This window comes from Triticum urartu, chromosome 5A, assembly GCF_056163025.1.
Source record: "Triticum urartu cultivar PI428250 chromosome 5A, HENAU_Tu73, whole genome shotgun sequence".
NCBI classification, from domain to species: Eukaryota; Viridiplantae; Streptophyta; class Magnoliopsida; order Poales; family Poaceae; genus Triticum; species Triticum urartu.
Genome location: NC_141877.1, coordinates 649,148,406 through 649,160,713, shown reverse-complemented (window position 1 = coordinate 649,160,713; position 12,308 = coordinate 649,148,406). Strand labels below are relative to the sequence as shown.

Sequence of the window (12,308 nt, the reverse complement as noted above, 5' to 3'; positions counted from 1 at the left end):
TTTCCCATGCAAGAGCCTGGCTATATGCGTTCTCCAATGTTCGCAACTGCAATGTTCGGTTTGCGCTTGGCTCTTCGCCTCTTCGAGAAGACGAACAATGATGTTACTACTACTGCTTCTACAGTGTCGAATCCACTGCTGCATGTCCGTCCACCACGAGCGGGACGGATAGCTTGTTGTAGAAGTACTAGTAAGTAAAAGCCTGTCCTCGTTTGCGAGCAACTGCGCGCATGGGTGAGGGAGAAGGCGTGTAGTAAAATCAAGCTTCTCCTCGTTGTACGAGTTGACGCGACACATCATAGCACTGGCCCCACATGCTTGCCTCTAAACTTGGCTGGAAGACCCGCAGTGTACAATATATTTGCTGCAACCTCTAACATTTACCCACCACAAATTAAAATATATGTGGTTGTATGCATCATTCCGATGCAGAGGCCGGGGAGTCCCCCCTTTACGAAGAAAAAAACAAATTAAAATATATATTCCTATCTTGACCAGATGAGCGTGCAAACTACAATCACCAGGGTGTCAGGTAGGGCCAGAAGACTATTTTAATTTTTTTTAAAAACTTCGAGACGACCACATAGCATGGAGCCGACCCCAACGATTTTAAGCTTACAGGCACGGTACACGCTATCATAGACTACTCTACACATGAAACTGCCACACGAGCGTCCGGGCTGCGCTTGGCTCTTCGCCTCTTCGGGAAGTCGAACAATGATGGAGTACTACTGCACTGGAGGAGTACTACAGTACGCTTCTGGCCATCTGACACCGATTGAACTGCTGCATGTCCACCGCGTGCGGGAGGGAGAGCGTGTAGCGAAAGCTTCTCCTAGTCTTGCCAGCCACCATGCTCATGGGCGAGGGAGGGACGCTCCTGCCTTTGCGTGTATGACAGGTGGGCCTGACAGGTGTGTGGCCAACCTGTCATACAGCCAAAGGCTGGTGCAGTTAAGTCGGCGAGGGAGAGGATAATCAAACTTCTCGTTGATGTACGAGTTGACACGACACATCAAAGCACTGCACTCGATATATTTCAATAATTTGCGTTTACCGATGCATTAATTACAACGCATGCATGCATGCCGTGACTCTCCTTTTGATACTTGCATGTGTTGATTTAATGCACCTTGAAGTAGTATAAAATATGTGACGGTAAAGCTTTGTAATACCCCAGCCCAAGTCGAGAGATGGTTGTGCACGAGGAGGGCGAGATTATGCAGACCGAACAGGACCCGACGATGGAGCTCTCTAAGGTCTCGATGGACCTCACCGTGCTCCACTGCCCCTTGTGCCTCCACCCCTTGACGCCTCCAGTGTATGAGGTTCGAATACACCTCGTCCGTTCGGCTGATTGAGCAAGGTGCAAGTTTCTTGATTGATGTGCTATTCGATTGATTTCTGCAGTGCAAGGGAGGGCACCTAGCCTGCGCGGACTGCCGTGTCGAGCGCCCCAGGAACCAGCGGCAGTGCCAGCGGTGGCTTCGACGTGCGGAACACGGCGGTGGACTCCGTCCTTTCGTCGGTGAGGGTGGAGTGCCCGCACGAAGGCTGTGGGCTCTACGTCACTTACCACAAGCTCGCCGATCACCCGAGCGTGTGTCCGCTCGAGCCCTGCAAATGCCTCGTGCCCGTCTGCGGCTACGAAGGCCCGCCGCCGGCGCTCTACCACCACATCAGCACCGCGCATCCCATGCCTGTGCACAGGATCCAGTACGGCAAGGTGCTCCAGCTGCAAGTGCCACTGTCGGAGCCACGACTCTTGCTGTTCGCGGAGGAGGACCGCCGCGCGTTTTTCTTGGTTGGCGGCATGCTCGACATCGGTGCGCCTATCGTCGTGTCGATCGTCTGCATCAGAGCGGGGGCGTCCCCACTGCCGCACTACGTGGCCAAGCTATGGGCGAACGGCCCGCCGGGGGAGCCCAAAGGCATGACCGACGCCGTCAAGGTGGAAATGGAGGTGACAAGCAGCAAGGATCCCGGCGACGTCGACGTGCAGGAGCTGACCTTCTTGCCAGTTCCGCCCAAGCTGTTGGCCGGGGCTAAGCTTGTGTCCCTCCGCATTCAGATTGACAAGCTCACGTCCTAAATGTTTCTACAGTGCCTTCTGTTTATCTTAGTAATATGCTAATATAGGGACTACCTTGGTCTACTTTAGCTTAAGAAATGGTGGGTTTTGGTGGCGATAAAAAATTATGTTTATCAATGCATTAATTGCAATGCATGCATGCATAAAGTACATGCATTGGTCAATTTTCTCTTAATACTTGCATGCAATGATTTAATGCACCTTGGAATCTGAACATGTGTTGGGGAACAACCAAATTGAGCCTTATAAAATGGAAAAACTAAAATTTTGAGATAAGCCCTATAAAACCGGAAAGGAGAGAGTAGAAAAAGAAGTACTCCATCCGAGAATAGTGCCGCACTTCGAAACTTGAACCGTCAATAAATTTTGAGCTTGCGTCTCGTCACATTCCAAATTACTCCACGCTATATTGAATTGCAAACCTGTTCAAACCGATCACAACCTAAATGGTTTCCCACTTAGGAGCGTATTAGTACTCGGTTATAAATACTAGTATGCCAAGATGACTGCGCATTCCTCCTCAACTCCTCATCCACAAAAACAAACAAGCCATTCAGCATCCTTCCCTTGCATCTGCCATGGCCAGCGTGAGTTCTGGGTCGAGAGATTGCCACCAGGGAGGGGCGAGCATGGAAGCGGAAGCACGAGAGATGTCCTGCCTCACTGCGAGAGCAGCCGACATGTCCCGCCGCGCGGAAGTAGCAGCACAGAGGTCCCGCCGCGCCGCTGAAGCAGCACGGAGGTCCCGCCGCGCTGTCGATGCAGCAGACTAGTCCAGCCGCACCGCGGAAGCAGCAGAGATGTCCCGCCGCGCCACGAATGCGGCAGAGATGTCCCGCCGCGCCGCGGCGGCTTGGGAAAATTTCTCGCGTGCAGGCGACGACTGTTACAGGCGCATGTATGTGATCGTCCATGGCCAGATGGATCAGATCTCCCGTTTTGCGAGGTTGCAGGACGACATGAAAGCCTCGTTTGAACAGGCTATCGGCGCACTAAGGGAGGGCAATGAGAGGCTCCGGGCCGAGCGCGACCTGCTGAGGGAGAAGATCGTCCGAAGTGTAGACCAGCAGGAGGAGACCAGTGCCTTGTTGAAGAGGACCGGCGTCATCGTCAAGAAACTTATGGACGAGAATGGCATGCTCCGCAACGAGCGCCAAAGGCTGGTGGAGGAATCCGTGGATGTTCTCAAGCAGCATCTTGAGGACATGAAAGAGCTCATCGCCGCTCGCCGCGGAGACTAGTTCCCGCGGCCTGCAACAACGCATCAAGAAAGTAGAGATTAGCGAGCCAGATCCTTGTCTTCCTTCTTCTTTTTCCCTTGTGTATTTCGGGGGTAGCCGCATGTGGCTTTTTTCATTATCTTTCTAATTATGTAAGACAATTAATCGTCCTTATCTTTCTGTGGAAGATCAATGTTGCAAGGCTGGGATGAAGAAAACTCTTGCTATGGCGACCCTGGCGTTGCTGTTCTTCTAGTTGCCGCTGGGCTTCCTTCAGTTTCCTGGTTTCTTTTGATGTAATAATCGGTTTAGGATGTGGATTGTGTCGTCGGTTGTAATGTTGGGTTCTAGCACGGATGTAGGGCCTTTGTTGGCCTCTTGGGATGTTGCGATTTCAATGTGGTAGCTTTTAGTCTTTCGTGTTAGGCTGGAGTTGTGCTGAACTTCTTGTGAATTGTGGTGGTTTTCATTAATGAAAATCGGAAGGGACAAGCCCTTCTTTGATTAAAATTTTTTAATTGTCCTTATATATTCATCAGTCTTGCTATAAGTCGCAGTAGATGCTATATAGGTCCGTCGGATCTTACATCAAGATCCGTGCATTCAGATTTTCTTTTTCTTCTCTTAAATCTCAGTCGAGTGAGACATAGCCACGCCATTAAACAGATGCTCGGGCGCCATTAATGGAGACCTTGGGAGAGAGGTGGACGGCAGATGGAGGTCAAAGGGCTCTCCTCCCGATAAGCACGCGTAGGGGTCTGATCGCACGCCTCTCGTACTACTCAAATAGCTACCCTGCACGGCGCGGCGCCTCCTAGCTAATAAAAATGGGGACGCGTGGCGGCACGTAAATGGTACTAGTAAGTAGAACGCCCATGGTTTCAGCAAAACATAGGCAACTCAAAAGCACAATTTGGCGTCAACTCATGCCACACACACATTTTCCATAAACATATCACACACACATAAACATATTTCCATTTTGCAAAAGCATGAAAATTAATCACACCTCTATCTCGAGATCGAGCACACGGTGGAGATGATGATGTAGGGAGGTCAAAAGTGCACAAAGCTCTTATTGACAAATAAAGATCTTGTTAGGGGGCAAATAGGTCACTTAACTAAATGCTACATCTACCTAGCTAGCTAATTTGGGAGGAGACAACTTCAACTAGTGGAGGGGGGAGGAAAAAGAGAAAGGAGATGAATTAATGGAGGTGGTGTAGTTTTAGCTAGGAGTTATGAAGAGAGAGAAAGGTAGGTAGAAGAGGGAGAGTAATGGAGGGAGAAGTATTGAGGAAGAAGAAGAGTGAGAGAGGGAGGATGTGGGAGGTAGGGGAAAGGGAGGAGAGGAGATGGGGAGGGGGGAGGTGGAAAAAGGTGGTGGGTGTTGCGTCTTAGCAGTAGCGCGGGAGCAAAAGCGCGCTGCTGCTAAGAGCGTAGCAGCAGCGCGCTTTCCTGTCACGCGCTACTGCTAAACGGGCCAACCCTGTGCACAATTTCAAAATTAGCAGCAGTGAAGTGACAAAAAAGCGCGCTGCTCCTATGGCATTAGCAGCAGCGCACTTCCTGACGCCGCGCTACTGGTAAACTTATGTCGTTGTGTACTGTCGGTGGATTTTTGTAGCAGCGCGGTTTAAGCATCACGCGCTACTGCTAAGTTTGCACCAGTAGCGAGCTTTCCGTAGCCGCGCTGCTACTATTTAGCAGCAGCGCCTCTTTTTATGTCGCGCTGCTGCCAAGATTCTGTGTATAAGGTTTTCCCTAGTAGTGTATTGCTCAATGGTCCAAACATGGGTGTTGTAGACACCCGTCCCGGTGAAGACCGGTCCGTCGCACAATGCGGAAAAAATCGCAAGAGATTTTTAATTAGTCGCCGAATAGCTGACCAGCTCTCGCCGCATCATGACAGTCAGTTTTTGGCTTTCTCTATTGAGGTGTTTATCCGGATGAGCCAGAAACACAATCACAGTAGTTCTCCCTTTACTACCTTAGCCTAACAAGCGGAACGTAAGGTAGTAACCACAGGATTCGGGCAACCCAACTATTGACCAAAGACATGATTCGGAGACGATGCATATAATGCTATATTCGGGACGCCGAATTGTACTATAAAATGTGTTCGGACTTATTGTATTTTGAAGAAGTGTACGCGGCTGAATGGATCCCCTGGAGATTTAAGTCGTGACGAGGTGTGCATGACAATCGGACTAAAGAAAAGAGGGAATACTGATTAAGAAATAAGCCAGTACCAAATAGGTTGGGCGAAAAATTGTTTCCATTATAGTCTAATTGATACGTCAAAACATATTTGTACAGATAATGCTATAAGCATCGAGGCTATTTAACACGCTGAGCACAAGGGAAAGCTGTGCACAGGTACTAAAAAAGGGGAAGAGGTGATCTTTAAATATCCTTTAGATACTCTCTCATACATCTGCGCTGCTTTTCGCCTTGGTGTGTGTGATCCTTTGAGAGGATCACTGAGCAGATTTTCATAAGGGGCCGGGAAAAGGACCCTTGGCACCATAAAAAGGTGATGTGGGTTGTAGGGAACCTGAAAAAACAAAGATAAGAAAAAGGTAGATATGAGGGTCCAGGTATGGTTGAGCCGTATTGTGGATTTTATCCTTGATATGCCTCCATCATCGCCCATGGTACCTTTAGTGCGTAGTTATGTGCACGCGGTACATACGCTGCAGTTCGGTTGGGGCTAAGACAGAGGCCGAATTGCTAATCGAGCTCCTGACGAGCTAGACTGTCATTCTGCAGGGTAGTCTGGACTCGTTTGACAGGGTTCGAGGGCTTGACTGCCGATGTGGAGTTTGGCTTGATAAGGCTGACCTGTACTTCCGCTGCGAGGGCCGCGGTGTGTTCCTCAGTACAGAGGGGGCAATCCATGTTTCCATGGACTGTTATAACACCGCATGGTCCTGGCATCTTGAGTTTTAGATAGGCATAGTGCGGGACCGCATTGAAGTGGGCAAATGCAGTTCGTCCGAGCAGTGCGTGATAGCCACTGCGGAAAGGGACGATCTCGAAGATCAAGTCTTCGCTTTGGAAGTTGTCCGGTGAACCGAAGACGACCTCCAATGTGATTGAGCCCGTGCAGCAGGCCTCTACACTAGGTATTACTCCTTTGAAGGTGGTTTTGGTGGGCTTGATTCTTGACAAGTCAATACCCATTTTGCGGACTGTGTCCTGATAGAGAAGGTTAAGACTGCTGCCGCCGTCCATGAGGACTCTCGTGAGGTGGAATCCATTGATAATTGGGTCGAGGACCAACACGGCTGAACCTCCATGACGGATACCGGTCAGATGGTCTCTGTGATCGAAAGTGACCGGGCATGCTGACCATGGGTTGAATTTTGGGGCGACTGGCTCTAGCGCATAGATGTCCCTTAACGCGCACTTGTGCTCTCTCTTGGGGATGTGAGTAACGTATATCATGTTCACCGTTTTGACCTCGGGGGGAAATTTCTTCTGTCCCCCTGTGTTCGGTGGGCGAGGCTCCTCGTCGTCATCCTCGCTGGGCGACCCTTTCCCCGTGTGCTCGGTGTTTAAATTACCAGCCTGTTTAAAGACCCAACAACTTCTGTTGGTATGGTTGGCAGGCTTGTCAGGGGTGCCGTGAATCTGGCAAGGTCGATCGAGTATTCGGTCCAGGCTAGATGAACCGTCTTTGTTTCTTTTGAATGGCTTCTTCCGCAGACCGGGTTTGGAGCCACTGAATCCGGTGTTGACCGTCGTGTCTTCGGCATTGTCAGTGTTACTCCGACGCTTGTTTTTGTTGCGTCGGGGCCTGCCATTGCTATTTCTGGCTTCATAAGTGCCAGGGTCGCTGGTACTATTGCTGCTACGGGCTAGCCAGCTATCTTTGCCTGTGCAAAGCGGGTCATGAGTGATGTGAGGGCTGCCATGGACTTCGGCTTTTCTTGGCCAAGGTGTCAGGCGAGCCATTCATCGTGAATGTTGTGTTTAAAGGCTGCTAGAGCCTCGGCATTCGGACAATCAACAATTTGGTTCTTTTTAATTAGGAACCGGGTCCAAATTTTTTTGGCTGACTCTCCAGGCTGCTGGACTATGTGACTGAGGTCATTGGCGTCCGGAGGCCAGATATAAGTGCCTTGGAAGTTGTCTCTAAAGGCATCCTCCAGGTCTTCCCAGCTTCCAACAGAGTTTTCTAGGAGGCTGTTTAACCAGTGCCGAGCTAGTCCCTTAAGTTTTAGGGGGAGGTATTTAATGGCGTGTAAATCGTCACCATGAGGCATGTGAATTTGGAGAAGAAAGTCTTTAACCCATACTGCGGGATCCGTTGTGCCATCGTATGATTCAATGTTCATGGGTTTAAAACCTTCTGGGAACTAGTGCTCCATTACCTCATCGGTGAAGCATAGGGGGTGTGCGGCGCCTCTGTATCGGGCAATGTCGCAACGTAGTTCGGATGGAGTCTGTATGCGGTTTTCGGCCCGGGTGAAGGTGTGCTTGTCGCGCCAGGCCTGATGGCTGTCTTCTCGCACTGGGGTATGACCCCTTGATCCATAGATTGATCTGGTTTGACTGGCTCTATTATCCAGGTCCTGTCGTAGGTCATAAGCGTATCCTGCAGCCGCTGTCTCTCTGCCTTTATGGCGGGGTGGTGTAGGCTGGTGTTCGGCTTGTGTTGCCGCTCTGTCCCGGCCACGTGGTGGTCGGTCAGGTCCATCGGCGGCATTACGCGTTGGCGGTATAGGCTCTGGGGCCTCATCGTCGAATTGGGGTAGCAGCCTGTGCTTCGGGTTACTCTTAGTTGGGTGTTCGAGGCCGTATTCCTCGGCTGCCAGGACATTAGTCCATCTGTCATTGAGCAGATCCTGATCAGCTTGAAGCTAGTGCTGCTTCTTTTTCAGGCTTCTTGCAGTGGCTATTAGCTGGCGCTTAAAGCACTCTTGTTTGAGGGGTTCCTCTGGCACGATGAAATCTTCGTCGCCGAGGCTCTCGTCCTCTTCGGAGATCGGTAAGTAGTTACTATCCTCCGAGCCCTCGTTCCCAATAGGATCGTCGGGGTTGACTTTCCCATCCTCCCAATCATCATGCTCGGATGTTGGTTCATAGGGGCTTCTTGGTCTTCAGCATTATCCGGAGTATTGTTGTCTCTGGTGCTGGTATTGCTGTCCTTTTCACGACGCGATTTTGAGCGGCGCCGCTGACGTCGATGCTTTGGTGGTGCCACGGGAGGCTTGTCCTCGACTGGATCCTTCCCACCATCGCCATCATCCCCTTTGGGTGTGTCCACCATGTACACATCATATGTGGAAGTGGTCGTCCAATGTCCGGGGCGGGTTCTGGCTTTGCTCTTCTCCAGCATCGTCGTCCATGCCGTCGATGTCTTCGGAAGCGTAATCGAGCATGTCGGTTAAGTCCTCGATAGTGGCTATGAAGTGGGTGGTGGGTGGGACGATTCCCTGCTCTCAGCCCCTAGTGTGGGCTGGGCATAGTTTCGCAGCGATTCTTCTGTAATGGCGAGAGATTGCATTAAGTCCAGGGCCTCGTTTCAGATTGAGGTTTGGACAGGGAAGCGAGAGTCCGTGGTGTAGGGCAGGACAGAAGTTCCCTGGCCAAGCTCATATGACACGGATCTCGAGAGATTGGAGTTAGTGTCCGGAGGCGAGTCCGGCTCCATGAGGATAGAGGAAGCCTGGCGTGACTCCAGGCCTGCCGGTGATGCTATCCCCCCGGTTCTCTGGTGTCAGGCTCTATAGCTGCAGAGAGTTCGGCGGGTTTTAAACTCCCGTCTTCGGACTTGGTGGTGCGCTCCGGATCTAAGGCCAGAGCGGTGATTGGGTCCACGAACCCTTGGAAGATCAAGTCTCCTCGGATGTCAGCGACATAGTTCAGATTTCCAAAACTGATCTGATGACCAGGGGCGTAGCTGTCGATCTGCTCCAGATGGCCGATCGAGTTGGCGCACGGTGCGAAGCCGCCAATACGAAAATTTGGCCGGGGAGAAGAGTCTCCCTCAGGGCGGTATTGTTGTAGATGATCGACGGAGCCATCGAGCCTTCTAGTGACGGCACAGTGGAACTCTCAATGAAAGCACCAATGTCAGTGTCAAAACTGGCAAATCTCGGGTAGGGGGTCCCGAACTGTGCATCTAAGGATCGAAGGTAATAGGAGGCAGGGGACACGATGTTTACCTAGGTTCGGGCCCTCTTAATGGAGGTAATACCCTACTTCCTGCTTGATTTACTTTGATGAGTATAGGGGTTACAAGAGTTGATCTACCTCGAGATCGTAATGGCTAAACCCTAGATGTCTAGCCTGTATGATTGTGATTGTGATTGTGATTGTCTCTACGGACTATGCCCTCCGGTTTATATAGGCACCGGAGGGGACTAGGGTTGTACCAAGTCGGCTTACAAAGGAAGGAAACTATACATCCGGACGCCAAGCTTGCCTTCCACGCAAAGGAGACTCCCATCCGGACACAGGAGAAGGCCTTCTATCTCGTATCTTCACGGCCCATCAGTTCGGCCCATCTCACATAGTTCGGCTCCCCGAGGACCCCCCAGTCCAGGACTCCCTCAGTTGCCTCCTTGCCGGTGACCCTTCTTCTTGTAGCGCTGCCTCCTCGCCGGCGACCCTTCTTCTTACTACGGGGCCTCCTCGCCACCGACCCTTCTTCTTGAAGCGGCCTCTTTGATATGTTCAGGTAATCCACACCCCACCACACCATCCTCCTCCTTTCTCTTCCCACATGCCCCGACCGACGGCGCGACACCTTCGCCGAAATCACTGTCCCCCTCCTTCAATTAAGCGCCGCCCACAGCCATTTTGCACGCAGTATAACGTAGAGCTCAGTAGCATCTGGCAGCGGAGAAGCAAATCACGGCCGCACGCGCGCACGAGGTCGCTATGGCTGCCATGATAGCCGACTGCGAGATCTTGGAGGAGCACCTCGTCTTCGAGGCCACCGTCGACACCGCCACGTGGTTGTCTACTTTAAAATACAGTTCGTGTTGTTTTCTCGAGGCCACCGCCAGTGCCTTCTAGTGATTTGTCCTCTGTAATGTTAATATGCAATCTGATGTTTAGTTTACAATTTGGTCCTCTGAAATGTAATGTTCAGTTAACACTTTGGTCCTCTAAAATGTAATGTTTAGTTAATAGTTTGGTCCAACAATTGCTACATTTTGTAGTAGTGTTCTCAAGCATTCTTTGTTTTGTCAACTGTCTTATCTTCTAGTACATGTTTCTATTCTGCAATGTCGTGCTCAGTTAACTATTTTGGTTCATTTGGTCTGTTTTCCATTTAACTGTTTGGTTTAGTTCTGGAATTTGATTTTCATTTGCTGTGGGTACAATTTTGTATTGTTATGCATGTGAAATAAATCGAATTTGGCTGTACTCAATACATATTCTATTGATAGTATGGCAACTCTCAGTTAACCTGATCAAGGTCTTCCTTATGTGTGTTGCAGGGAAACAATGGGAGACACTGCGGTTTACCATCGAGGTTATTTCAAGCATGGTCCTTTGGTTAATAGCACATTATTGTGCAGTTGCAGGAATCATTCTAATATTTAGGTTTCTTACAATTTGGTCTTGCACATGTAGGTCCTGCTATCAGAGGCTTAGACCCACTGTTCGACCCATTTTGCATATGGGGAAACGAGATGTCCATGAATATCAGTCAAGTCAAGAAACTCAAAAAGATTGTTAGGATGAAGAAACTTGCGACGAATAACAACAAGATCTTTGTTTGCACAATGAAGAAGACATCAGTCAACTATAGGATGGTACTAACTCTTTTACCTTGTTTTACCCCTTGTGCCATTTCAAAATTTATAGCAGCGATTTATGCATATCTTTGTTTTCAGTACTTTTCATAGCAGTTCACCGATGATTATCTCTCAAACCACCTGCATGGTCAAGAGGCGAGGAAGGTATTCATTCAACATCCATGGTACAATATTGAAGTCTTTCTGAAGAGGACGAAGGTTGGGCGGGCAATTATCCATAGCCACTGGCCTAAAGTTGCAAGGACATTCAACATCACTGAAGGCTCAATATTTGCCTTCCGCTTCTGTAGTTTCCCAGATGAGATTCATCTGTCTATTTACCGTGTATGATGCTACTTTCCAAAGGTTTTTGATGTTGCATGTGAAACTTGGTGATGTTGTGTAATGGCATAACTGAGTGCCGAAGCTATCTGATGTAATTCGATTATGAAATCCTGGTTGCTGTTATACGGATATGAAATATCTGGTGTGTTTTATAAGAAATATTAGTTTGATTAGTACATGGATTATCAATAATAGGCTAATTACCCTGTTTTTTGGGGTTTTCTATTGCAGACGTTACTCAGACAGCACCATGGGCGATGAACTCAAACAACCCGTCGGTTTCTAGAAAGTAGGCGTGTTCGATCAACTAACAATCACACACGGCTTCTGGCAGAGAACTATTTGCATTAGGCCACCTTGAACAAACGTTTCCACACAAAAAACTGTGTGTGATATACATACGAATGGAAAAAAATTTCTGGGATTCACCGTGTGGGATGTACATACGAACGGAAACAATTGGGTTTCGATGCCTCGCCAGATCGCACACGAGCTCATTTTTCCCCAGCCTGTGTGCCACGAGGGCCTATCCCCGACGGTTTCTGGGTCATGTGGGAAGGGCCCCCCTATCACCCACACTCACTTGGCGACGGTTCCAAACGCCGTCGCGGAAAGGGGTTAAAAATCATTTGTATAGCAGGTCTCTGCACCAGTGATTTAAGTTTTGTGTGATTGGAGTTTTCAAATATTGGGTGAGATATCGATATGAGGAGAATAAGGAGTGGAAATACCCTAAGCTTGGGGATCCCTAAGGCACCCCAAGGTAATATTCAAGGAATACCCAAGCGTCTAAGCTTGGGGATGCCCCGGAAGGCATCCCCTCTTTCGTTTCCAACATTATCGGTAACCTCACTTGGAGCTATATTTTTATTTGCCACATGATATGTGTTT

The 12,308-nt window shown here is 49.6% G+C and overlaps 1 protein-coding gene across 1 annotated transcript; it reads left to right on the top strand.

Moving 5' to 3' along the window:
• The first annotated feature begins 1,193 nt into the window (after positions 1–1,193).
• Positions 1,194–2,092, top strand: LOC147973764 (putative E3 ubiquitin-protein ligase SINA-like 6). The gene is made up of 2 exons (XM_087524781.1): positions 1,194–1,328; positions 1,430–2,092. Exons 1-2 carry the CDS (start codon positions 1,194–1,196, stop codon positions 2,090–2,092), a joined length of 798 nt encoding a protein of 265 aa, XP_087380907.1.
• Positions 2,093–12,308: the final 10,216 nt, after the last annotated feature.